The sequence below is a fragment of the Haliaeetus leucocephalus genome, unplaced genomic scaffold (assembly GCF_000737465.1).
Source record: "Haliaeetus leucocephalus isolate CR32 unplaced genomic scaffold, Haliaeetus_leucocephalus-4.0 Scaffold566, whole genome shotgun sequence".
NCBI classification, from domain to species: Eukaryota; Metazoa; Chordata; class Aves; order Accipitriformes; family Accipitridae; genus Haliaeetus; species Haliaeetus leucocephalus.
Window position 1 is genome coordinate 2132061 of NW_010973002.1, and position 26640 is coordinate 2158700.

Below are 26640 nucleotides of genomic sequence, written 5' to 3' on the forward strand. Positions count from 1 at the left end.
AACCACCCCCCCCCCCCCCCCCCCCCCCCCCCCCCTCAAGCCCTGGTAGAAGAGTACAATGTAACACTGTCACTGATACTTTTTTTATTAATACTATCATGAAAGTTTAAATAATTTTGCCCTATGATGTGCAGATTGGGGAGTGAAGTGCTATGATTTTGATATTCTTTCCTTTACCTTCCAGCTCCATGGAGGGCTGCTTATTCCTCCTTCAAATGCTTGCGCATCTCTCGGAGCTAGGCTCATTGCTTGAAGGTTAAGGGCAGATCTGCCTGATAGGTGCTTTTCTCTGTGCTCCTGATCTGACACAGCAGTTGTTTTAATCTGACTAAGTAGAAAGAAATTCTGAAATGCCCAGGGGAAGGGACCTGGACAGTTCATTTGTTTTCCCCCCAAACCAGTGGGATCTGAGTTTGAGTCTCTGATTTCCTAGGCACAGACTCTGTTGCATGTACACTCTAGCACCAAATAATAAGAAGCTACCTGAGATTGGGATATGGAACCCCCATAGTACAAGGCTGCTGTGCCTGCTAAAATTTAGTTATTGCTCCCTGCAGAGCAACATGTGTCAGTGGTGTAGAGCGTAAGTAGAGTCCTGTGCAGAAGATGGGCCACTGTGCCAAAAAAGAGTTGACTTAAGCAGGGCTGCAGGACTTGGAGGGGCCTACTCCTTCCTTTGCTAAACTTGGTGCCCTTTTTCTGCCAGATGCAGTGTGACCTGAAGATGCTAACTGTTAATCCTGTTTCACTAAGTTCACCTTGAAGCCCTATAGCAGGTTGGAGACTATTGCCACATCCCACCTTTCTGCTTTTTCTCTGCTTTTTCTCTGCCCCTCTCCTTCAGTCACGGGAAGGGATTTCTTCTACAAGACCACAACTCCAACTGTGTTTTGTAAGGAAGGAAAACTGGTGCTGGTCTTCTTCAAATTTAAATTGACCTGTAATCAAAAGAAGATATATTGTGGTAGTTGTTTTTAAGTCTAATAAGTTAACTAACTTTTAAAATAGATTCAGTAAGGAAAAGCTTTATGTCAGAAGAGCTGCTTAAAAAAACTCATGTTCTAAAAAAGAAAATTAAATCATTTCTCCTGATTTTATGAACTGTAACAAATGCTTTAGTTGCAGCTGTTGCCAACCCTTATCCTCCACAAAGCAGGTTTCTATTTTTGGCACTTTAAAATATTCGGTACAACTGACTGCATTTTACACTGGAAGAAAGTCTGGCACTGTCATCTGTTTTGTTCAGGGAGCTGTAAGTGCAAGCATTGGTCTGAGAGCTGTTCAAACTCATTGCTTCATTCTTTCTGCTGAAATAATTTACCTTGAGGGACTGTATGGTACAGTATATTGCTGGAAATGAGGAGGCTTTTATTTTATTAAATAAAGAAAATTACTACAGTTATCTAATGACAGAATTATCTCTGAAGACCAAAGTGTATGGGTTCTTTTCTCAGCCACAGAGCAGGTATATAAGCCAAGTAGCAACTACAGGGAGAGTTTCCAGTGATGATCTGAAATGAGTACCTCTGGACCTGAGAAAAGTAAAGAGTGTGTTCCTCCCTCAGCCTTGAGTCAAATTTCTGCCTGGGCAGCAAATGCAGTGTTGATCGTTTTGTGTGGATATTGGCCCATAATGATACACAATCTTTTGTAGTGTCATAATCTCAAAACACTACCAATCTGGACATCAGACTTATGCTAGAATTGTTAATGCCATTCAGCTGGGAGTTTGGGGATTTGGGGGGGGGGGCAGTTGTTTGTGGTTTGTTTTTTGTTGTTTTTTTTTAATTTAGCACTGTGGTTTGGGGTATCTGTTTCAGTTCCCTGTTGTGGGATAAAAATTGGCAAAATGGAGCATAATCTGAATGCTTCCAGTAGCTTTCAGGAAATCCTGTATCTCCAATTTGCTTCTCTGCTATTTCAGTCAGATGAGAACAGTTGATAACCAACCAGCCTGATTCACTTGCCTTTGTTTTAGAGACTAAGCAGTTTTCTTTCTCTTCTGCTACTGCTTCCAGCAGTAGCCAACTGATGCTTTTTCCTCACCAAATGAGGTGTCAGATCTCTTGCAAAACAAAATATGCATCAAGATGCTGTAGGGTCTGGGTCAAGAGCAAATGGATCCAAAACCAGTCAGAGCAGCAATGTTTTGAAAAATGTGGGAGTTTGGTGCTTCAGGTGGGAAAGGTTGGACTCTTCTAGAAGGATGTATGCCGAAGAGGACCAGATGCTGTTACTGCAGCGTTGCACCTTGCATGTATCCAGCAGGTCCCCAAACTGTTAATTCTTTGAGCTATTGCTTGCCTTTCCTTGGATAACTTAGTTGATTAAATAGTCTTGTGCTTTTAAAAGGATCCATTTCGAATTCAACTAAGCTGCCTTTACGTAAAGGTTGCAGTTGAAGTGTGCGGTTCCCAGGGCAGCAATCTGAATAGGAGACTTACCTTCACCACCTGAGATTTGGCAGGCCATTGGGCCTGCTTGATGGGAAGAAGTGCTCCCACTTCAGCTTTTCTTCCCATTTTCACCCTTTTTAATTGTGAAAGCACATTCTTGGCTGCCTCACTGACCTGCAGAACAGTGAGAAATGTGGCTCTCCTGGAGGAACGTGGGAGACACCTTGTGTCTGGACTGCAGGAGAGGCCCAGACAAAATTGGAGTTGTAATGCAGGCCAGGATGTGCTCTTTTTTTAAAAATTTAACCAAAACTATTGATGCTGTGTATATTGCAGGTGGGTGTAATTGGCTGAGCTATTTCTCAGCTACTTCCTTTCTCTTCACCTCATATGCCCAATGTAGTGTGGGTCTGTCTCACTTCAGGAGTCCTTTTCTTTCTAAGCTTATCCTTATAGAAAGATGAATCCGGATTCTTGTGTTTTTCTTGGTTGTGCTCAAATTTCTGCTTGTCTCCTGCAAGCAGACCACTCTATCAACCATATGTTGTGTTTAAGCTTAACCAGCCTGTGGGAACTTGATCCAAAGTTCAAGAAAACTGTTTCATTAGGTATAACACTAGAATATTGAAAAGGATCTACTGTTCACTAGTCTTGACTGCTATCAGATTAATTCTCAGTGGAAAAGTTATGTGTTTGGGTACTGCAGTTTAATATATTTCAGCGAAGGCAAGGGAAATAGCTTGCTTGGTAATCAGGCAAAACAGCTTTTAAGCTCTTCGGCTAATTTCAAGAAGAAAGAAACAATGACATAAACACAACATTTTTCTTAATCCTGCAAATGCTCCTGTTAGTTCTTAATTAGAATTATCTTTCACTAGTTCCATCAGGTTTCTCACTCTTTAAAATATTTACTTTTATCCAAGTACCCAGTTTGAAATCGGCTAATGTCAAGATTGTTGTTTATATTGGCTCATTTAGTAGATCATATTTTCTGAGGAGATGAGATTTTATCCACAGGTGGACGTTTAAGCAGCAGTAAGTTCAGCTGTTACTTAATGTAAATTGTAGCATTACACTATATGTGATGATATTTAAAGAGGCTGCTCTCTGTCATCATAACAGTCCCAATCCTTGTGATTATATAAGGGCTAATAAATAATCTTTTACAGGAAAAAGGAATCCAAGACCACTACAGAAAACATTTAGTGGCCTAATATTTACATTTATGGCAAAAGAGGTGGTGGAACATCATTTCTCTTTGGCTTTCAAGGCTGTAGACTGGAATGTTCTGTCAAAAAACAAAAAGGGGTGATGGGGGCAGGAAGTCCTTAACTGTGGAGGCTTAGAGCTGCCTTTGTACTTGAATAGCTGTCAAACTGTAGCTAGCAAGCTCTAGCTAACTGTCCTTGCGTGGGCACAGGCTGGCTCTCTGCTTCATTCTCTGTCAGCTTAACCCTGTGAAAGACCAGTGTTGTTGGTGTCTAGCAGCAGAGCATGCACTGCTGTGGCTGGTGTTAGGCTGATGTGCTGGAAACAGCCCAGGAGGCCTTCAGCCCACTAACTCATGATATCCATGAGTAACTTCTCTGTTCACTGATCTGATGTCACAGTCATTTACCCCAAAGCAGGAAAGGGTTTACAATTATTGAGTATTTTGAGTCCCAAAGTAGTAAAACCAAAAAATAAGCATTATGGAGTGTAACTTCTGGTTTTCAATAGGAAAAATATGATTTCATGATACTTGGTTAGAAATAATGGTATCTAGGTAGCTGTCAAAATATCTCTCAAACTGGAGGGAGTAAAAGAAGCTATTTGTTACAAAACTGACAAGGATAGAACCCAAACCTGCAGGGGCACAAAATGTGTGCTGTGATAACAATTTCAGTTAGGACAACTGCAGTTTTGACTTACCTTCAGGTAGTAGAACATCATTGGGTGGTCTGTAGGATGTTGAATGACGGGAGCTGCTCAGCCCCACATTTCAACTGCTTGCAGCCTGTTGTGTGGTGAGTGCTGGCAGAGTGAACTCAATCCAGGGAAGCAGAGCAGCTTTCCAGTATGTTCCATGAAGTGCAGTGCAAGGAAAATAACAATGAAGTAGTGGAGTGCCACCTGTAACATGGTGGAATAAGAGATCGCGTTCCTTAAGCTGTTTAGTGAATGTCTTTTTGAAGATGGTTTACCTTGTTACTCAAGTAATAAGCATATTACCTGATGTAATTTTTTTTCTAGGTTTCTAGGGGTGAATTTTAAGGATTCTGGAATGGATAAATGAGCACAACTAGCACTCTTGCTAATTTTTGTTTCATTTTTCTTTTAAAGTTTTTTTTTTAGTCAGTCGAGATCTTCTTGGGAATACTTCCCTATGTATCTTGCAGGGAGGACCACGAGTACTTACCTACCTGGTATAGTTCTGTTTTCCCCAAAGTGTTTCCTACTAGTCCTTTTTTGTCATTAAATTCTATGTGTTAAAGTATTCTTTGTCTTTTTCAAATACATGGGGATGGCACTAGCACATGCCATTTCCTGTCAGTTGTTCATAATTCTAGATCTGTCAAATCCTATGGTAGCTGGCAATAAATAATTCACGAGATCTGATCAGAAATCTTGAAACTCATGTTATATTGTCATTCATTAGCAGCTGTCCATAAATAAGAACTGTAAAAATACTATGAGATTTGTTCTCTGTTATGTTGCTGCAGGGTCTTTCATTTGAGAGTTCCTGATGGCAAAAAAGAGAGATCCTCTTTTAATTAGAGGTATATTAGATGAAGGGTGGGTTTTATTTTTCTTGTACTCTCCTTTATGTCATGTTCCTCATAGTACTTGAGTTACTTCCCTGGCTTTTTCATTTGTTTTTATTTTATTTTATTATTTTTAGTTTAGGGAGGCTGCAATTCACACCAAACACAAAACCTTGAGTTACTGAATATGGGCAAAAGACTTTTACAGAAAAGGCCTTCATTTTCAGTGTCTATTATTTCTGCTTCATAACCTACGAAACATATCCTTTTAGCATAGGCTATTTCTGCCTGTGATGGCAGAAGGTTTTTTTATGCTAAACTGTGACTAGGCTGCGGCTATGCACTGTGTGTGTATGTACAGAAAAATATACACATAAAATTCTGGTAAGCACATATATTCAATGAAGGATGGTGTCATAAAAAGTGTTTTGTTTAGTTTGTATGTTTCTATCAAAATAAAAAAGAATCTTGTCTCTTGGAAGATGCGTAACAAAGTGTAAAGACAGATCTAAGCCTAGATTTCAACACCATTTGGGGTTTTTTAACTTATGGTGGTCTTCCTCTTGAATCTTTCTTAACAATTCTGTTCTTTGGAAGAAATAAGTTGTACATTTGGATTTTCTGTTTAAGCAGGACAGCTGGGAAATTGTAGAAGGACTCCGGGGAGCAATGAATTGTACCCAGGAGCCACAGAAACAGGAGGGCTGCTTACTGAAAAAGAGGAAATGGCCTTTGAAGGGCTGGCACAAGGTAGGAAATGAATGTGTATCTGGAAGCCTGATGCCATTGCAAGTGGGACTTGGTGTGGTTTTGTGGCAAAAACATTACTTAAGAGCAGAGAAAGTGTTCTCCAAACAAATGGGGGTGGGATTGTGGTGGGGTTTTGTTTGGGGTTTTTGGGGTGGTTTGTTTGTTTATTTTTAATTCTCCGCATTTCTGGTTACAGAGATACTTCTTTTTGGACAGAGGGATTTTGAAGTATTCTAAATGCCGAGCTGATGTAAGTGATCCGAAACCCTTTAAGGCCATTATAAGGTGGCAACACTATTTCATCCAAAATAAAAATAATTCCATGTTGTTGGCAGTGGGAGAGAGAGTTTCAGCAGTCCTAAACAGTAGGGTGAAGGGAGGAAAATGGTGGTTTCAGCAGGTAATATCTGTCCTTTTGCCTTATTCTGGAGTGACTGTATTCTTTTTACTTTTTTGCAGATAGAAAGAGGGAAGCTTCATGGCTGTATTGATGTTGGACTTTCTGTCATGTCTGTAAAGAAATCAACAAAATGTATAGATTTGGATACAGAAGAGCAGATATACCATCTGAAGGTAGGTCTTCAAGATTGTTATAACCTTACTCCCAAAATAACAACATTAGCTCTGTATGGTGGAGACTTTTTTTTTTTTTTTAATAGTAGGAGGTCTGATAGTTACACTAATAACTTACTTTATAGTCTCAGCAGACTAGTTTACATTTATAACTTGAGAGGCCTCATTGTACTGTTCCAGAGTCAGTAACCCTGTTCTGAATAGAAACTTCAAAGATGCCTCATATTTAGCAGCACTCTTTTCACCCAGCACTTTTTTCAGCAAAGGGTATGCACTTGTTGCACAAGTGCTTTTATTTTCGGTAATTGTATCTTGCTCTTTGTCTTATCTATAGGAAGTATTTTCCACAGTCAAATGTGTAGGTTTATCTATCCTTGTGGAATAAATTGTTTTGAAATACCTCACCAGAATCAAATTTCTATTTGTGTTTAACTAAACCTTGATGAAACCTTCAAAATGGCAATTAAGAAATTACAAATTAAATGGGTTTTTTTATTTATATTGGGGGTTTTTTCCATCTAGAAATTGCCAAGTATTGTGTTCTGCATTGGAAGTCATAACTATACTAATTGAAGTTTCTCTTTTTCTTGACTATCCTGTGATTGTTTTTCTGTCATGCTTAAGCTCATACAGTATGCATTTTGGTAGGAGCATCTTTAGAAGAACATTCCTGATATTTTGCTAATAAAGGTCAGCCAGGCTAGCTGTTTAATGAGCAAAAAATATCTTTGTTTCTTTGTTAGTGATTTTGAATGTGACTGTTATAAAACCTGAAATTTCGTGTAGGTGAAATCTCAGGAGCTGTTTGATGAATGGGTAGCAAAACTTCGTCACCACAGAATGTACCGTCAGAACGAAATCTCCATGTTTCCTCATGATGTCAATAGTCTGTTCTTCCCTGTGTCTACTACTGCGGACTCTGTCCCTGGTTTCTGTGATTCTACTCTGGGTAGAAAGGTAATAGTTATGATTTATAAATAATGAGCTTTCATCAGGGATTAAATTAGTCTGACTTGTGTTTATTAAGTAAAGAGCATAATGGAAGTTTGTGGTGGGGTTTAAGTTATGTTCTAAAATATCAAGAGGAAAATGATGTTATTTATTGATCTACTCCCAAGCAGTTTCCTCTATGATGATATTAAATTTTATAATATTGTCTCACTGGTTTAATGTAGTAAATTATATTTTCATGGTGACTTTTAAAACTGCATATTGAGTTAGAATCCTCATAATTTTTGAGACATATATCAGTATTTGTCTGATGTGCTGGTGAATACAAGTCTGGGTCACAGAAGAGCACTCAGCTAGATTTTTTTTTTTTTTCCCCTTTAACACTTTTTCATTTATCCTTTAGCTAATAAAACCTCTCCCCTTTTACATTAATGAATCTAACTGTGCTTACCTGAGTAGTATATAGGAATTATCTGAAAGCCATCACCTGTGGCCACTATTTATATTTTTAACTGAGGTAAAAGCATTATTCAAACCAATCCAAGGACCATGTTGTAGGTGGGTGTGGGGTCTGGATGGGTCCAGTCAGTAACGTGCTTCTCTTTAGGTAATGTCTGTGACTGTTAGTTTCACAAATGACCTGACAAATGCTCAGTCTAACACCATAACTGACCTCTTTGATGCAGTCTTATGGAAGAGTGATTGTGTTCGTGCCTTCAGTAGTCTGCACGTTGACTGGCTGACGTTCAACCGAAGAAGCTCTTCTGCTACAGTTTAGAACCAGTGATCTCTTTTGAGAATAATGTCTTTTTTAGCAATATTGTGTTACTTGCTATAACTGAAATGGCACTCCCTTTCTGTCAATACCAGAGTGTCTCCTAAGCAGCAGTCACCTCTTTGTTATCCACCTATCTAAGGTTTTCTTTTCCCTGGCTATATTGCTGTATGGTCTGAGTGGGCTTGTTCCCCAACACCTGCAGTTCATCACTTTGGTACGACTATCCTGTAACTGAGTATGAGTTTTACCAAACACAGACATGTGCCTGAACAGCTTTTTGCTAGTGGTTGAGAGTGAGGGGATCTGTGGAGCGGGCAGCTGAAAAACCAGTAACTCACCCTGCAGTAACGGGGCTGTTCTGCAAATTGCTGTCTGCATACTTTCCGTGGTGCCAGCACCTCTGTGGCACTGACAGCCTGCTCTTCTGAGGCTGTGTCTGCAAGGAAATGGCAAACCTCCTGTGGCTGTTTAGTTCTTTCCTCCCAAAAGACAGCAGGGATAGAACGGGAGATGAATATCAAGGGTAAAAGTGGAACATTGCAAAGCCTGTGATAAATCTATGCCTGTGCGCACTCTCTCTCTCAAAAATATCCATGTGATGAGCATATGTAAAATCTATGCTCACTGTCAGGAAATTAAGCGTTTCTTCTTTGGCATGAAAGACTTTAATTCACTTCTAATTTATTAATCCAGATTTGCACTGCAAAGAAGCCCTACTTATTTTCATGTGAAAAATAGAAGGGGATAGTTCTTAAGCTGCAGTTAATCACCTTAGCTCTGCTGAAGCTAAATGGAAGTTTGCCAATTTATACCAGCCTTAGCTTGATGTTAGTTGATATCAATCCAGCAGTTAGATTATTTTGAGAAAAATATATCAAGTGAACTTTTGCATTGCATTTTATTTGCTTTTAGAAACACCTGATCAGTTTTCACAGCTGGTTTTTTGTTGTTCTTGGAAGGTAGGTGTATGTATCTACATATGTTTATGTGGAATGCTTGGATTCTAAAGCTTAGCCATGCTGATCAAAAGCAAAACTATGCTAACTGAAGCTACACAAACTCTCCCTTGCCTGTTTCTTGGCAACGCCTACTTCCTTCTTCCCTCCGGCTCATGCCCCTCATGTATATGAGTTCTGGAAAAGTTGGTTATATGAGATAGATTTCTGAAGAGATAAACGTGGGATTTGTTCACAAAATGCCAATAAAATTGCTCATCTTTAAATTCAGTTAACTTGTGCTTTTAAAGGTGCTGGGATTATAATTTGGGTATACATATATAGATGATTAAAGCTCATACAGCTTTATGTAGGAATAAAACAGCTAAACTACACAGATGAGTTTAAAAATAAGTGCACTTATTGATGCTTACTACTACTGCATACTGACTATACAAATTGACACAGTACTGAATGACATCACATGGGTAGTGCATTTTATTTTATTCTGCAACTCAAGTTGGAGCTTATATTGTAAATTTTAAAAAATCAGCTAAGAAAACTGCAACTGACTGAGATGTAGATGATGTTTCCTATGAATAGATTTAAAACTAGTACTACCTGAGTTTTGAGATAAGGTGAGCAGAAGGTAACAAGGTTTGTGAAGTGTATGCTTCAGAGAAGAGCTGAACAATTTGGTCAGCTTTTCTTATAACCAGCAAAGTGGTCATGTAATGGCACTTAAGATGAAACATTTTAAAACTGATTTTAAGCAATTGTCGTGGTTTAACCTCAGCCAGCAACTAAACACCATGCAGCCGCTCACTCGCTCCCCCCCCCATCCAGTGGGATGGGGGAGAAAATCAGGAAAAGAAGCAAAACCCCGTGGGTTGAGATAAGAACAGTTTAATAGAACAAAAAAGAGGGAACTAATAATGATAATGATAACACTAATAAAATGACAACAGTAGTAATAAAAGGATTGGAATGTACAAATGATGCACAGTGCGATTGCTCACCGCCCACCGACCAACACCCAGCTAGTCCCTGAGCGTCGATCCCCCTGCCCCCACTCCCCCGTTCCTATACTAAAATGGGACGTCCCATGGTATGGAATACCCCTTTGGCCAGTTTGGGTCAGCTGCCCTGGCTGTGTCCTGTGCCAACTTCTTGTGCCCCTCCAGCTTTCTCGCTGGCTGGGCACGAGAAGCTGAAAAATCCTTGACTTTAGTCTAAACACTATTTAGCAACAACTGAAAACATCACTGTTATCAACATTCTTCTCCTACTGAACTCAAAACATAGCACTGTACCATCTACTAGGAAGACAATTAACTCTATCCCAGCTGAAACCAGGACAGCAATGTTGACAAATCATGTAATTTGTGCAACCTCCTGACAGATGATATTAAAGATGAAAGGTTTAGTAAGGTCTAAAAATAATTAGGCATTTGAATGGCTATTATTTGTAGTTATGTTAGAGAAGAAAATACCATTATAGGTCACAATCAACTGGTAATAGTATCGGGTAGAAATTTCTTCCCATTGGAAACTACTTAATTGTACTGCTCAATTAGCTCTTACACAGAATTTCCAGCATGTCCTGAAGCATCTGATAGTGGGCACTGCTGAAAATGAGATAAGTTTGAAAATGGTTACTGAGATGTTGTAAAAGGGTAGTATTTACCCAGATGAGGTGTATGATCACACATATGTTAAGGCCTGTCAAGCCAAATCCATGCTAAAGTCATACAACCTTGAGTAAAATTTTTAAATAACATCTAGTAGATCTTGCTTTCTTCACTGAAAAATAGCTTTAACAAGTATGCACGTTACATTTAAGTTACTTCTGGGGCTTCTTTGAGGAACATGGAGAAGAAACAGAATGTCCAACTTTGGTCCTGTTCAGATATGGTGCTTTAATTGTATTAAGTTGACTTACTTTATGCAGAACTTTGCCCTTCCTCAAAATTCAGTTTTCAGCAAATTTTTATGGTTCTTTTAGTATTTCTACTGCTTGTAGACAGTAGTTATGTTGGATATCCTGACATTATGCTCAATGACTGTACACCTAGTCTAGTTCATACACTTTTTTCCTCCATATTATTGATGCCTTCAGTCCTTGTCCCTGATAGTGGACCTCAACTGTTGGTTGTCAAAATTTGTGCATACAACCTTAAAATATTGTTTGTTAATAATTCACTTATTCTTTGGAGCAGGCAGGCAGCTTGACCAAACAGAATTCATTGTCAGCTGGAGGTACCTTGTCATTTTCCTTTTCAAGTAATGAGTCCAGGATTTCATCTTGGCTGCAGTCTTTTGAAGACATGGAAAAATGCTCAAGAGGTAATGATATTCGAAGGAAGTTGAGAGTAGCCTAATGTTTCCCCTAGTTTTTCTTGACAACAAGAGTACTACACTGTAAGTAGTCATTACAGTTAGAGTTTTCTCTGAAACTGGAGGGAGGAAAGGGGTGCTTGATGATTTACTGGCTATTCGTTTTCAAAAGGACTAGTGATTTTGGATGTGGGGGTATCAATTGTGGGCACGTCTTCAAGGAAGCTATATATGTCAGTACATTTTATTCTATATACGGACATCACCTTCAGTAGTAAGATTTGAACTTTCTTAAGCTGGGTATTCAAAAAAGGGAAGCATCCAAAATCTAGTCATTTAAAAAGCACTAAATCTTTGTACTTCAAAGTCACCTTCTGCTTTCATGCTTTCCTAAGAGCATGAAGATCTTTCTCATGTTGGTAGTGTCTGTGTGATACTTATTTGGTGAAGTTCTACTACCAGCGAGCTTCAGCTCTAATATAGAGGAGACTCATCTCCAGCTCTGAATGTACAATTCACTGTTGATGCCTGTGGCATTGCTATCCTCACCATGAGGAGCTCTGACTAGTCCCAAACTGCAGTAATTATCACATTATTCTCATTTTTCTGCAATCAACTAGGATAAAATATCGTGGTCATTGTACACACCATATAGATGCATTGCAATGTTTTGAATTTAAACTTGGAGATAGAAGGATACAAGCTCTTTATGCAGTTGTCTAATAATGTGCTTTTAGTCAATGAATAATTTAAGCTAGCTACAATCAAAATAAGACTAACCTCCAAAGAAAAAAAACTTTCAGTGTGTCTGTTACTTTAGGGCAACTGAAAATATTCTCTTGTTCAAAACAGACCTCTCCAACTGTCACGCATATTTACTGGAAATGAACCAGCTGTTACAGAGCATGGATGTTCTTCACAGGACATATTCAGCGCCTGCTATAAATGCTATGCAGGTTTGTTGTTTAAAAAGCAAAACCAAAAAAGTTTTCCCTTGCAATTCCAAAAAGTAACCCCAAATCCTAAAGGATCAAGGTATTTCTTCTTGGCTCTGCTAGTTTTATGGCAAACTGTATTATTTTTGTCCTGTGTGTTGTTAAAAGGTTGGATCTTTTGAAAGCCCAAAGAAGGAAAAGAGAGCACACAGGAGGTGGCGATCCAGAGTTGTTGGGAAAGAGGCTAAAGGAATGTTACAGGTAAATTCTGTCCTTTCAGTGCCCATTTTTCTACAAATCTTAGTTGTTGATCACTTCTTGGTGTGACCAGTTTAGGAAATACGAATCCTTTCTAAATAGTGTTCTATGCTAGCTTGTTTTAAGTGGTGGTATATCAGACAAAACACAAATATGTTGTCACTGATATCTGCAATAGGATCTATGCTGTTACCTTCAGGAGACTGGCCATGTTTTTAACCCATGTTTTCAATCTGCCTCCAGTTTGGGGGGTTGTGGTGTTGGGTTTTTTTATCAGTACAGATTTTTGCAAATTCTCCAGATAGTTTAGTACACGTTTGCATCCAGAGGCCATGTGATTAGATACTTATAAATGGAGAAAAATAGTATAGCATATGCTACAGCTCTCAGGGGGCTTGTTTCTTGCAGTTTTGCCAAATCTCCAATTATGGTATCTTGGGCAAAGTTATATCTATGGTTTCATTTGCCAGGTGTCATCCATTCCAAGCCTATTGGCAATTGACAGTAGTTTTTCCATTTTTGGTGTCTCCAATGTAACCCAGGTGGGTACAATAAAACAAAATTTTCTTTACAGTTTGTAAAAATGTCACAAATGGCTATCCTCCTTACAGGTGCCTTCAGTATTTTCTGCCCCTATGAGACTGCACGCTTCCAATCCAAACTTATCTACAATAGATTTTGTAGAGGAGAAAAATTACTCTGATGGCTCTGAAACATCATCAGAATTTACTAAAATGCAAGAGGATTTATTTCACATTGCACATAAAGGTAAATTAAATTCTTTTGTACGTGGTTTTTTATCATCACAATTTAAATAATTATGTGACTTCTGAGAATGCTTCCTGTTTACTGTTTAGAAAAAGCAGAAAATGCCCTTCCTTCCTTTAATTCCCTTAAGGAATTGGAAATGTTGACATCTTGAGTAATTTGGAAAAAGTGGCTTAATGATCACATTTTTTAATTTTTTATTTAATAAAGGACAGACCTTTGTTTTATGTGCTAAAAACCTGGATTGTATTTTTTTGCCAAAAGGTAAAAATCCTAAAATCAGTTGCTATAAACACAACAGCAGATTATACTTTTTTGTGTTTGCATGCATATGTGTGTATATGAGCACATGTATGTTTGTATATTCCGTGTGCTTCACTGTATTTCAGGGTCAGCATTTGTTGGTGATGCAAGGGTTGCTATGATAGTAACCTATTTTTAGTGAATACAGAAGAGTAAAATCATGTAAACTAGCCAGAGGGGCAGCTTGGCTGGAAATGTTTCTTCTCTCAAAATCATTTTTCATTAGCAGTGCTTCGCTCTATCACCCTTGCGCCAGAAACATTTTTACTGTTTCTTGGTGAGGAAGGCACTTAAGCATTTATATCCAAAAGACTTTCAGAAGTATTGGCTTTGTCCCATTTTGCACAAGATAATGGTTGATGTTATCAATAAGCATTCTTTGCTTGTTTTTCCCCTCTGGTGCTGATGTATCTTGATTCCATTACATAAGGAATGTATCTAAGTAGTAAACTTTATAAAGTCAATTATATTAAAAACTGATGTATGTATTCCAAAAAGTGAAAAGAAGTGGGGGTGGGATGCAGTTGGAAAAGTTGCTATTAAGCAGACCAAAGAAATTACCTACTCAAGATCATCTTACCTGAAATGTCCATGTCAGAAATTTTGATTAGATTGACCCATGCATTTGAGTGGACAGCTGATTTGATACTATTTAATACAGTATTATTTTATTAAGAGTACAAAGAATTTTCTTCCAAAGTTGCTTTGTACCACACCCCTTCCAAAAAAGGGTAGTGAAGAAAGCTTTTGTTTTAGTTTTTGATACAAATGAAATAAAATGTAACATTAGTATGTAATAATTCTTGAAAATTTCAGTTAGCATACAACTTACTAAATGACATTTGAGGTCACTGAAGATTCTGGTCGTGTCATCCACTTATGAAAGGCTAACAAAATAGGTCATAGTGGATACATCTTCCTCCCCACCCCCTGTGATACTGTCAAAGATTTCTTAAAATAGGTTAAAGTATGAGAATTAGCTTTGGTAATTGCAGTGTTGAAATATACCTTAAGAAGAATATTTTCTTAGAAGAGTAAATTAGGTTACGTCAAATACTCAATGAAGTGATGATGATTCAGGTTAACTCAGAGTGGATGATTAGAAGAGAGAGGTATCAGATTTCTTTTTCTTTGCCCTTTTCATGCATCCATGTTCAGATTTTATATCTCCATTTCCCTGTAAATGGATACATTTTTGCATTGGCAGTTCTCATGACTGTATTGCAAGGCTTGAGTAGACCCTCAGAAATCCTCTTAATTCTCCAGTTAGATGAATGTTGAAATCCTACATAAAAAAATATTACTCAAATTTTTATTCCTTGTGATTAAACAAAAGATTAAATGTTTTAAAAGTAAAAAAATGAGAGTGCATTTTCCCTTTAAAAATCTAGTGATTTTAAAATTGCACGATCTGTTGTCTGATTTAAATGTTTCAGGCTGGGGATACTGACTCAGGAAGGAGTAGAAGTAGCAGCATAACATGCACAACGTCCAGGATCTGACCCTTTGAGTCACTAAATCATCTAACAAGCTGAAATTTCTTTATCCCAAAAAGAGATAACAAAACTGAATACCACAGTTGACTTGCTTGTGGGGAAACTACTAACTCTATAGCTGTGGCACAGTATGTGTTATAGCTGCTTTTTTGATTATTTTTTTCTATTTCATTTTTTTTTTCTTCCCTCTCTTCTCCCCCACTGGAATTCTTAAAGGAATGTGGAATAGAGTCATGACCATCTGAAGATTCAAGCTAATTGGGGAACAAAAGCAAGTGAAGAGCAGATGTGGTTAGTTAGCTTTGTTGCCATCTGTCACAAATAATCACAGTAATTTTGACTGTGGCTAATATAGTCAACATGGTAGCATTCACCATAAACATTTATCCTACTAAAAAATCTACCCTATAACCTTGATTAATATTACTTGTTTTTAGTAACCCACCCTGGATCTCTCGACCTAAATTCTTGTTTCTGTCACCATAAATGATATTTCATTGAAGTTTTACATAATTGGTATGTATACAATTGATAGCTGGTTTTAACTGTCACTTTTTATGAAATGGTTCTAGTTTACTTCACCTTGAGGTCAGCTTTCAGCACCATATCTACAGAGAGAGAAAAGCTGAAGCAGATGCTGGAACATGATGCATCCTCATCTCCATCTGCACAAATAGTTGGCTTGAAGAATGCCTTAACATCCGTAAGTGACACGCTGAAGTTCAGCAAGCTTCATTGTCATCAGATACTACTTTTAAATTTTATAGTAGTTAATTTCTGTTTCTTTAGTGTCTGTTCTGTGCTAGAATTTGCAGTATTGAATCATAGTAAGTTATTATATATAGTGTTTTTCAAAGACTCTTTCCTAAATGTTAAAGGTATTGTGAAATCACTAAAGTTTGATAAATTGATTTAGGTATATAGTATAGTCTCTACCATTTGACGTTAAGAATCAGAGGGCTGCTCTGTGACAATGAGTCTACTTTCTCTCAAAACATACACTGCTTAATCACTCAGTTCTGGTGGGTTGTGGGTTTCCTTTTCCTTTTCTTTTTCTAAACAGCACTCAAGTATTCACTGTATGACTTCACATAAAATAAAGGTAAGAGTGGCTGAAAGCACTCAGCTGTTCCTTCGAATGCACTAGAGCTTCACCATGCTGCACCAAGACACTGCAAAGCAAATTCAAGTACAACTTGTTATATTGACTTCCAACCTTAATTATCTGTTAGTTGTTTAAAAGCAGCAATGGAGCTGTTAGGGCAGAGTTCTAAATGACAAAAGATTGTGCTCTTTAAAAAGGTGAGGGGTTTTGGTTGGTGTGGTTTTTGTAATTGATTGAGACCAGAACTTTCAGGTTGGTCATGTTTGAACATGTCAACCAAACAGTGATCTGATTTCAGAGCAATGAGGGCCATCGCTACCACGGTCTTAAAATTTCAGTGTTTGTTGCAAATTCGTAATCAGAGGCAGGGGAGACTCTCTGGCATTGATAAATGTGATATAGATCATCTTAGAATTATTTCAGTATGAAAATTCCCTTTGCTTTAGAAAAGCTGCATAAGGTTATAGTTTAAGTGTATAACATGCCTCTTTGCCTAGACCTTTAGAGGTTGTGATGTCTTCATAGTATTTAGAGAAAGCTGAAACCTGCTGCATAACAATACTCACTCACTTGCACTTCTTTGTTTTTGGCTTTCAGATGTTCCACTTTTGATATTTGAATAGGTGACTTTTCTTTTTCCAGTGTTATTTGCCTACCATTTTATATTAAAAAAACAAACAAACAAACAAAAAAACCCAAAACTTTTTAAAATTTCTGAACTCAGCGAACACTTAGCTTAGCATGAATTTTTTTTATCTAGGCAATGAAATTCTGTCCATCTTCATCCTCTGTCTTTTAAAAGTCATGCTTTTAGATCTTATCTGATAATTACTAAGCCTTTTGTAGCCCATCCAGAAGTCACCTGTGAACCTTGGCTGCTTCAGCAGAGGTTAACACCTCTGAGAGCTATTCTTAGCCTGCAGATATGTAAAGCCATGATGTTAACAGAAATTTTCTCACCCTGTACAGCAGAAATCCTGTAGGAGAAAGGAATAAGCTTCCTTTGAAGATGTATGGAAGCACAGATATGATAAACTTGACATATTTCTAAGACTTCCTTGCAAGACAGTCCTGTGTTGATGACTTTGACTTAGTGTTTGTTGTTGTTCATTTCAGTTTGTTTTCTGTACATGAGGAACAAAAAAATCAGACTCACAGGATGGAAGCTATCAAACATAAGTCTGTTTTGTTCTCATCAGCCTGGCAGAGGAAGAAAAGTGAACAGATTTAAAGTGGATAAAACACCATAAAATTAGCATCTCTGCCTCTGCTTCTTCCTCATTAAGATAGTATTCTTGACGTACACATAGTCTAAGAAATCAAATACAGAATGGGGAAAAGTACAATATTTTTATTTTGGGAGAAGGAAAAGACAATAGAAGGAAGAAAACACTTTGTATCAAACAATGAAAGTTGGAAGATGCTATTACAGGAAAGCTGTGTAAATTCTTTTTTGCACTTGATGTTGTGGGTATAACACACACTTGAACACTTGTCGCAGAAGTGATATATGCCTGTATGGCGAATTCAGACCGCACATACATAAAGCCAGAAATTACTTTCTCCCCTCCATTATCACTTCAAGCTTACTATCTTTCCTGCCCTCAGGACTATTTCCAGCAAAAATTACTGTCGAAATCAGAAGCATTTGTGGGACAAAGTGAATGTGTAAACAGCAGGGTTCTCCACATCCTAGTATTGATTCAGTTAACTAAAAGGAGCAGTAAGTCTTCAGTATTGTTCCAAAATGTCCCAATCTTCTTATTCAGAGATAGTTTCATTGCAGGCAGGGTTGCATCCTCTTCATAGGAGTCTACTTGAACAGACATCTGTCCACCAGATGCACCCAGCATGAGTAAATAACATGTAACAAACATGAGTCTGCAGTAGAGACTTTTTATTCTGATCGTTGCCATTACAAGCCAATAGGACACAAATTGTACCTGTACCTGTCTGAATTTAAGTCTTATTTCTCTGTCAGTGGAAGGCAAAGGGAACTGTCAGTATAGCAGGCTGATGGGAAAATCAAATGTTTTTGGATGTGGCAAGAGTAAGAATTGATGTTGAGAGAGGCTAGGTTGGATAGGGGTGAAGGAAGGGAGCTTGAAAGAAGATGCACAAAATTCATTTGTAACTTACTAAATCAGCTAGCAAAACCTGGTAACTTGAAATATCCCTGCCATCTTTGGGTTTTTTTCTCCATTTATGTGTCTTTTCCATCAGACTGAACAAAAATAGTTTTAATTTGTGAGATAAGGAGCAAGGTTTGAAGCATTTATAATAAATGATTTGCTGAACCAGTAAAAAATCATGTGGTGATAGTGTTTTATACTGCACTTTTAAATAATCTTTGCCCCTTTTTACATAATAAAGCCACGTTCAAGTTAGTTGAGAGAACTTTATGTCCCCAATATTTTTGTTAAATATTCCAGGCAATAGCACAAAACACAGATCTTAAAGACCGGTTACGCAGAATACATGCCGAATCTATGATCCTTGATTCAGCATCTAATGCAAAATCAAGTCCAGATTTGGTGAAGGTGGGTATGGATTTCCTCTTTCAGTGATGTCTGCTCCTCAAGCCCCTACATCTAGACAGTGCTGCATAGCTGCATCTTGTCCTGTTCTTCATGTCTTCCCTATGGTGTATTGTGTTAGTAAAATGAGTCTGCTTTCATGGTTATGAGTCATTTCTGATGATGCATTGTGTAATATTTGATTTCAAAGGCTTTCCTTGTGAGCAGTTTCCTAAGCACAGTTCCATTGCTTTTTGCTACTGGTTCCTGGTGTTCTCCCTCACCTCCTGCCCCACTTTCCATTCAGCATGAACAGAGCTTCTGCCTTGTTATCCTCATTCTACTATTTCTCTCCCCCTTATTCCCTTGTTAACTTTCAAATTCTGTAGTTCTTTCTGTTGCCTGTCTAAATATTGTTAGCCCAGAACGCTGGCTACCAGTGTGGCTCGTGTAATGCTTAGAACAACTGTCAGACATTTCCATGAAAGGATCAAAGAAATTAGATGTACAAGAGCCCTTTCAGCCATTTAGTTTTCTTTGCGTGAAGCCAGGGAGTCTTCTACATATCCAGTTAGCATATTTGAGACATACTGATGTTCAGATAGTTTTTTGGCTTGCTGCAGAATGCATGTGAATATGATGTGTTTATAGGTCATAGGATCTAGGTGTTAATGGTGCTAGTGAGGGAAGCAAAAACTGTGTTATTTCTGATGGATTTTCCTAAATGTTAACTCATACAGAAACTTCTGTTGTGCTTGTAGTATAAATCTTTCATTAGAACTTGAGTGGATATAGTGCTGGGGGTTTTACATAACTTATTACTTCCTTTTATTTTTAAAGACAGTTTAGTCATTCCATCTGTTCACTTCTGGTTTCGTTCTGTTTCAGTAGAGCTGTGTTTTGGTCATATTTAGCTGTTCGTTTGATTGGTAGTTGATCATTCTAATGCCTTTTGCTTTTAATCCCATGAGAATTTGAACAGCACTTAAACCGCTAGGCAGACAAGCATTAATGCATTGTTTTTTAATTTAAGGAGTGAGTTATTTTCTTACTTAGTGGAGGTCCTTGCAATGACAATGGATTATTTCTGAAACTTGTTCTATGCACTATACACACACACATGACAAAAATAGCTTTCAAAAGGTCCTTTAGAGGTTTCATTCACAAATTCCCTCTAGCATGGTTTGGGATGGAACTTAAGGATAAAATTGCTTATACTGGAGAAGTTTCATTTTAGATTTTTCTGAGAACTATGATACAGTAGTGCTGCTGTGAGGAAGACAGGGCCACTGCACAAAACTTGGCTTTAAATGATACATCAGGTGCTATGATAGACCTGTGAAAATTGAAGCAGTATAAACTAGTACCTCAAGCCTTTGCATAAGGTAAAAGTTTAGTCTGTTTATTGGGCAGTTTATGTTGTCATTTGTCATGCCAAAGTGGGAACATGAAAGAAGACAACCTGAAGCTCTCATGTGATAGATATAAAAACTTGCTGTTCTTTTATGAGTGTTTCCTCCTCAGATTCAAAATAGTATTGGAAACAATCCCAGTAGCAATGCTCACATGTGTAAGACTTTTTTTTTTTTAAATTTTTTTTTTAACTGGTAGGCTAGTATAACTAACTGCCTTCCCACAGAAGAGACAATGTTGAAGTTTCCTCTTTTCTTGCTGCTGTATCAGAAGTATTTAAAAAAAAAAATCTTTTGTATGATAAGAGTTTTGTTTGTTACCATGTCACCATTATCAGCACATACTGAATAACATTCCATACTATAGTAAAATCTACCAGCAGAAAAGCTTTGAAAGACTTGTCAATTTGATTATAGACTTGTCAGATTGTTCGTTATGTTGCTCTGAAAGTAAAACACTACAATACCTGCAAAATTATGATAGGACAGTCATGGTTACAAATTAATAAAGCATCTCATGCAGAAAAGCTTGAGAGCAGCTAACACACTCCTCTGGGCCAGCTAGCCCTTTTCCTTAGAGTTGGTGGAGTTATCAGGGAAAACAGTAGTGCACAATGTTCTCCAACTTTTTTACTGCATCCACAGAATGAACCAAGTCTCACTGGTCAGCTGGTCACCTCACCTTTGCTAGGCCACCTTTTGGAACTCTGCTTACGTCAACGATCTGTAGAGCTTCTGTGGGAGGAGTTACAGAGATCTCTGTAGCAGTCAAATGTGCCTGTGGCAGCAAAAACGATGTCACTTACACGGCTTTGATAATATGTTGGTTTGGGTTAACACAGAGCTATCTCAGGTGTGAGTATGAAGGAAAGCTTTCCAAAGCACAGCATAGAAAATTATCTAGTGAAGAAAGCGAGCTAGGAAAGCATTGCTATTATATAGAAAGCAAATTTGCCCCTCTGAATTTTGTATGCCACTGCACCACAAGCTTTGCATTAAGCAAGGCTTGGGAGGGAAAGACTAATTCATTTGCTAAGATCAGAAGGGAATGTGAATCTAGGATGTAAAATAAAGAGATGGGACTTTTGTTCTTTTGGGGGCTTTTTGATGATACAATTGTATATATCTGGCTAAATCACTCAAATACCAAAGCATTTTTACTTTTTTTTTTTTTTTAAAGAAAATGTACATGCACTGCCACAACTGATTTACTAAATATGCATTGCTTTTTTTTTTTTTCCTTCTCTTTGGTCTGTTTTACTTTGGTTTTAAATCCCTCCCTAAAACACATACTACCTTTCATTAAATTGGAGAGGAGCATGTGCAATCAATCTTCTCCCAGTGTTTTACAGCCCTTTAAGTTATGTGACTGTGGAATTGCATGCATGAATGCTATTTGTGGTACTTCTCTCAAAACTTTTTATTTCTTTTAAACAGGAAAATTCAAGAGAAGAAAGCAGAGGTCTGGTTCACCAGGTCTCCAATGAAAGCAGGTTGTCTATAGCTGACTCTCTCACAGAATTTTTTGATGCACAGGAAGTCCTACTGTCTGCTAGCTCTTCAGAAAATGAGGTCTGAACATTAAGATTGACATCATTCCAATGTAGTTTCTTATCTGCTGCTTGATATGCAGTCTTTCTGAGTGCTAACTGCACATCATATGACTGCCAGAAAATGAAAATATTCAAAATATTTAAAAATTAATATGCTGTTTGTATTTATTTGTTGTCATTGTCTCTTAACAGTAAAATGTAACAATTACTATGGAGAAGTCTTATATGCGCATTGAGGCAAATGGCAGTTAGGTAGCTAGTATGCAGATACTGCATTTGTTGTACTGTTTGCCTTGAGTCGTTATACAGGTGCTTAAGAAATTGTATCATAGAAATATATATTCATACCTCTCCCTGTGGTACCTGTAGGTACCTTGGGGCTGATGTCATGCATATTGAGACTTAATACCTCATTCTCTCACACTCCATAAAAACCCTGGCTTTTGATATGAGGAAAGCCTTCTTAGCTGTGGGGCCAAGAAGATGAAGCATGTCTCCACTAAAAGAATAGTTGAATTTTCAATGAGGGTGATCTTTCCCAAACTCAAGTGTGTCTTCTTGGGACTTCTTAGTACCTTCCTGTAACACAGCGTAAACAGTTCAAATCTATTAAAACAATACTTGCAGCAGAAAGTAACAATATTCATGTGCTTATGGTGTTATTTTAATGAGTGATGTATCTTGCTTATTTCCCCACCCCACACTCAGGTATCGGATGATGACTCATATGTAAGTGATATCAGTGATAATGTCTCAGAAGATAACCTAAGCAATGACATGGAGAATGAAAGACAAACTTTAGGTAAGTTCAGTATTTTATTATACCATGTTTTGAGAATTTCCTTTCTTTTTGTTTGGGATATTTTTTTCTTCTCTTACTAGCAATAATTTGATATTACAGGTTTTGAGATGTAAACAGCCTGTGTATTTTCTCTTACAGTCTCAGATTGGTTTTGAACAGCACATTCTGGCTAATCTGATTAACAGGGTCCGGGCACCATTGATTAAGCAGGATGGTGGGTTTGTACCAGCAAAGAAACGCCTATATTCTTGGCTGCTTTGGTGCAACTCCCACTCCTTTTCAGTTCCTTTCATGGCTACATGACTTTTCAAAGTAGCAAGGCTTAGCTGCTTTCTTTTTTTCAAAAAGTAATTTTCTTCTTGTCACTCTGTTTTTTTCAGTCTGCAATTTAACCACCACATTCAGAGTTCTGTTGTTTTTAGCAGAACTCAGTGTTTAAAGGAACATAAGAATAATTACACACTGGCAGGCCTGGTGTGTAACCATAAGGATTTCTTTTTTGCATGTTTTAGTCATGATAGTCTTGTTAGTACATATGCTTATTTAACTGTCTTGCTAATTAGAGACAAAATCAAAAAAAGAGGTAGAAGAATTGGTCATAACAAACTAATTGGCTTTGTGCCTTCAACTCCTTTCAGCTAACCACGATATTCTTCCCATTCTATCAATATATTTTTATCTTCAAAAATGCTGAACAGTGGTTTCTTACTAGCAGCTGTTTCCTGATCATCTCCAAGGACCAGTGGATCCCTATGAACTTGGGTAGTGTGATATGTCTGGAGAGCTGTTGTATTCTATAACTGTTTAAAAATGAAGATTTCTTTTGAAAGATAGGAAAGAATACAGATTGATTTGTCTCATGATCTGGACCGTAGAAAACTGTAATAGTGTGGCTGTTCATCTTCTTGTAACAAAGACTATCACTGAAGCTCTTCCATATCAGCAGCACCTCCATGTGCTTCTGGTACCTGCTATTTCTGTGCTTTGGGCAGCCTGCCACTCCCATTAATAGCAAACTGGATGTCTTTTTTCCTACAGGGTTTTAACTGAACCATAAATTGTGGGATTATGATAAAATCCTCTGGCCACTATAATGTATAAGGTCAGACCAGATGATGATAATGGCCCAGTCTGGCCTTAAAAGTCATTGAGTCTAGCTGGAGGTCAGATGTCTTAATCTCCTTCAGTATTGTTGCTAGCCATTTGTCACAGGTCTTGCAAACCAAAACTGCATGGGCTTTTCTTTTCATCGGGGGTGGGCAATCTTCAAACTTTCTGAATAGAAAATTTGGTATTTACATTTCTTAGTCATTTCTCTACTCTGTTTTTTCACCAGTTTACCCCAGTTAATGGGCTGGTCCAGAATACGTAGTTCAGTCAATTAGTATTCTGCTTTTAATCAAGCTGTCAAAGGGCATAGACAAATCCCATTTCAGAGAGTTCTTTTGAACAAGGATAAATTTTTAGCATTTACCTCCTTCCTTTCCAGATATCCTCTCATTCCTGAGGTATCTAAGGGAACATCCTTCTTTTTGGCCTTTTCCGATATTAAATAAATTCTTCCAAGAGGGAAGTATAGTAGCCAACCTCTTAACTCTTAACAGTATAATTGTTTCAGGTAGATTTTTTGATTCATAGTGCCCATACCATTTTTATGCAAAAAGAAAGAGATAGGCTGTAGACTGCCAAGAATTCACCCGACCTTGTTACAGTAACTCGGTTGTGTGAGATATTAGGACCACTAGTTTGTGAGTGGCAGGAAAGATGGAAACTTCTTCCTCAAAACTTTGAGACTGCTGATTACACTTGAAAATCTCCATCTGAGGCATGGGCTAGCATACATGGGAGTGATGGAGAAGTTAGCCCTTGTGGTTATCTGTACTTTGTCACTGTTGGAAGCACTGCTGATATGCTTATGCCAGTGGACCAGCAGAGGAAATACTGGTTGAAATCATGCATTTAAGAGCAGTGATTCTTTGGGCATGTGCAGCACAGAAAAGATGTGCTGCACAGTGCTGTTTTAATTCCTCCAAGACAAAGCTGAGTGAGGAAAGCCAGATGAGGACAGGGGTTGACAGACTGGGGCTATATCTGAATGTTTCCAAATGGCAACTGGTTCTAGGGCAGGAGCTTCCTAGGTGCTTCTAAGGATGTATAAAGATAAAATATGTTCTTGTAGTGGCAACTGTATTCCTCTCTGAAATGAGATTGATGTACAGCTAAGCAATGTAATCACTTCAGACTAGTGCCTGTTGCAGAAGCTTGTAGCTCTATTTTGATCCTGCCACAAATCATTTCATGGCACACTTAGAACTATTTCTTCTGTTCCAATTGCTTTGACATAGCAACACAGACCTCAGATATTCATGTCAAGGACTCTTGACATGAGTTCTTTTTTTTTTTATCTTCAGTGAACCTATAGCTCCACAGTTCCTTCAGCTTTTCCACCTTTAAAACAGGCCATTTCTCCACCAACGTATGGGTGTATCTAAAAGTTAACATCACTAAAATTTCTTAAATGCTAAGCACTATGGGGAGCACTGTGGAAAAGCCTGCATGTATATCTGTGGTGCAGTAAATTTCCCTGGTAGGAGTATTAAAAAAACTAGGAAAAGATAGGTAGGAGTTGTTATTATGCTTGGATCTGTAAGTTATGCCTTGCCTTCTGAGAAGTGTCAACTTAATTGAAGCTCTGTCAAGGAGGGAGGTTTTATGTCCCTTAAACAGATAGGAATCCATCTCTGTTACAAATAAAATACTTACAGTATTTACTCTTTCAAATTCAGTGGAAAGCCTGAGCCTTTTTTACAGACTTTAAGGGGAAGGAAGGTCATTTTTTTATGCATCTTTTGTACCTGGCATTTATCTCTGTTAACATACGGAAATTAAAAACTTGTTCTTAATTTTATCATTTTTATAACAGGCTATCTTCAAACCACAAGTGAAATACTTGAATGAATTTTGAGGGTGGGAGGAAGTTTTGACAGAAGAAGGATGGTTGCTTTTTAATGTATGTTTGCAAAGGGGATGAAACTAAGTAAACAGTGAATTGACTTGTTCTGACATTTCCTTCCTTTTCAGACTGTATTTCTGAAAGTGGAATTGGATGCAATTCTAAACGGAGAACATGTTTACCAGCTCGATGTCCTAATACAAGTAACATCAGCCTATGGAATATCCTGAGAAATAACATAGGAAAGGATCTCTCCAAAGTGGCCATGCCTGTTGAATTAAATGAGCCACTTAACACCCTTCAGCGTCTCTGCGAGGAGCTGGAGTACAGTGAACTACTAGATAAAGCAGCGCATACGCCTAACCCATTTGAACGGATGGTAAATATGTTATTCCAAATAGTTAGCAGCAATTCAATATAATTAGAATAAATATAAAAACAATCTGCTAAAGAAATGAAGATGTTCTGTTCTATTTTGCTTTTCCTCCCAGCTGAGGCAGACTCTCCAAACATGTGTCTGTACATACCCACTATTTTTGACTCTTCTGCATAATTTCTGTTGCTTTGTCAAGAGGTCTCTCTCCTCAAGTACCTTGCTGTCCTGCAAGGTTAAACGAAGAAGTAGTTTAGTTCTGTTCTGCAGCTCTTACAGAGTAAGATTAAAAATTTACAGCAAAAAGGTGGGGGGTGGGGTGGGGGCAAGGGGTGGGTGGTTGAACTAATATACTTCCCTCTTGAGCATGAAAGTTCTAATGTATCTTTTTTTTAAGGGTGTCTAATCTGGTAACACATTTGTGCATAGAGGATGCTGGATCTTCCAGCCCTACACTACTGTGATATCTTTATTAAACTAAATGAGCTCCATTTGTTTTATTAACTGGTTTTGTGAAGTTTTGGAATTGATCCAAAATGTTCAGGATCTCAAAACTGGGCAATATGAATGTATGTTGGGTACAATAATGGTGTCATCTTCTGCCAGTGCAGAACCCTGAATTCAGCATTTGGCAAAAGAACAAGAGAAAAATGTATTTCAGTTGTTCTGCTTCCAGATGCACAAGAGCTACTTAACATATAA

General features: G+C 37.9%; 1 protein-coding gene across 4 annotated transcripts in view; it reads left to right on the forward strand.

The window, feature by feature from the left end:
- OSBPL3 (oxysterol binding protein-like 3) overlaps positions 1-26640 on the forward strand; it is a 44827-nt gene that overhangs the window by 3235 nt on the left and 14952 nt on the right. Inside the window, exons 2-14 of one of the 4 annotated variants that reach the window (XM_010577590.1) lie at positions 5774-5890; positions 6087-6140; positions 6350-6463; positions 7250-7420; positions 11347-11473; positions 12317-12420; positions 12568-12660; positions 13269-13425; positions 15797-15927; positions 18762-18869; positions 21695-21829; positions 22519-22612; positions 25694-25944. In XM_010577590.1, the coding sequence (XP_010575892.1) occupies positions 5774-5890; positions 6087-6140; positions 6350-6463; positions 7250-7420; positions 11347-11473; positions 12317-12420; positions 12568-12660; positions 13269-13425; positions 15797-15927; positions 18762-18869; positions 21695-21829; positions 22519-22612; positions 25694-25944 (1656 nt within the window). The remainder of the gene's footprint in view (positions 1-5773; positions 5891-6086; positions 6141-6349; positions 6464-7249; positions 7421-11346; positions 11474-12316; positions 12421-12567; positions 12661-13268; positions 13426-15796; positions 15928-18761; positions 18870-21694; positions 21830-22518; positions 22613-25693; positions 25945-26640) is intronic. The other 3 variants (XM_010577592.1, XM_010577593.1, XM_010577594.1) reach the window with 3 other exon arrangements.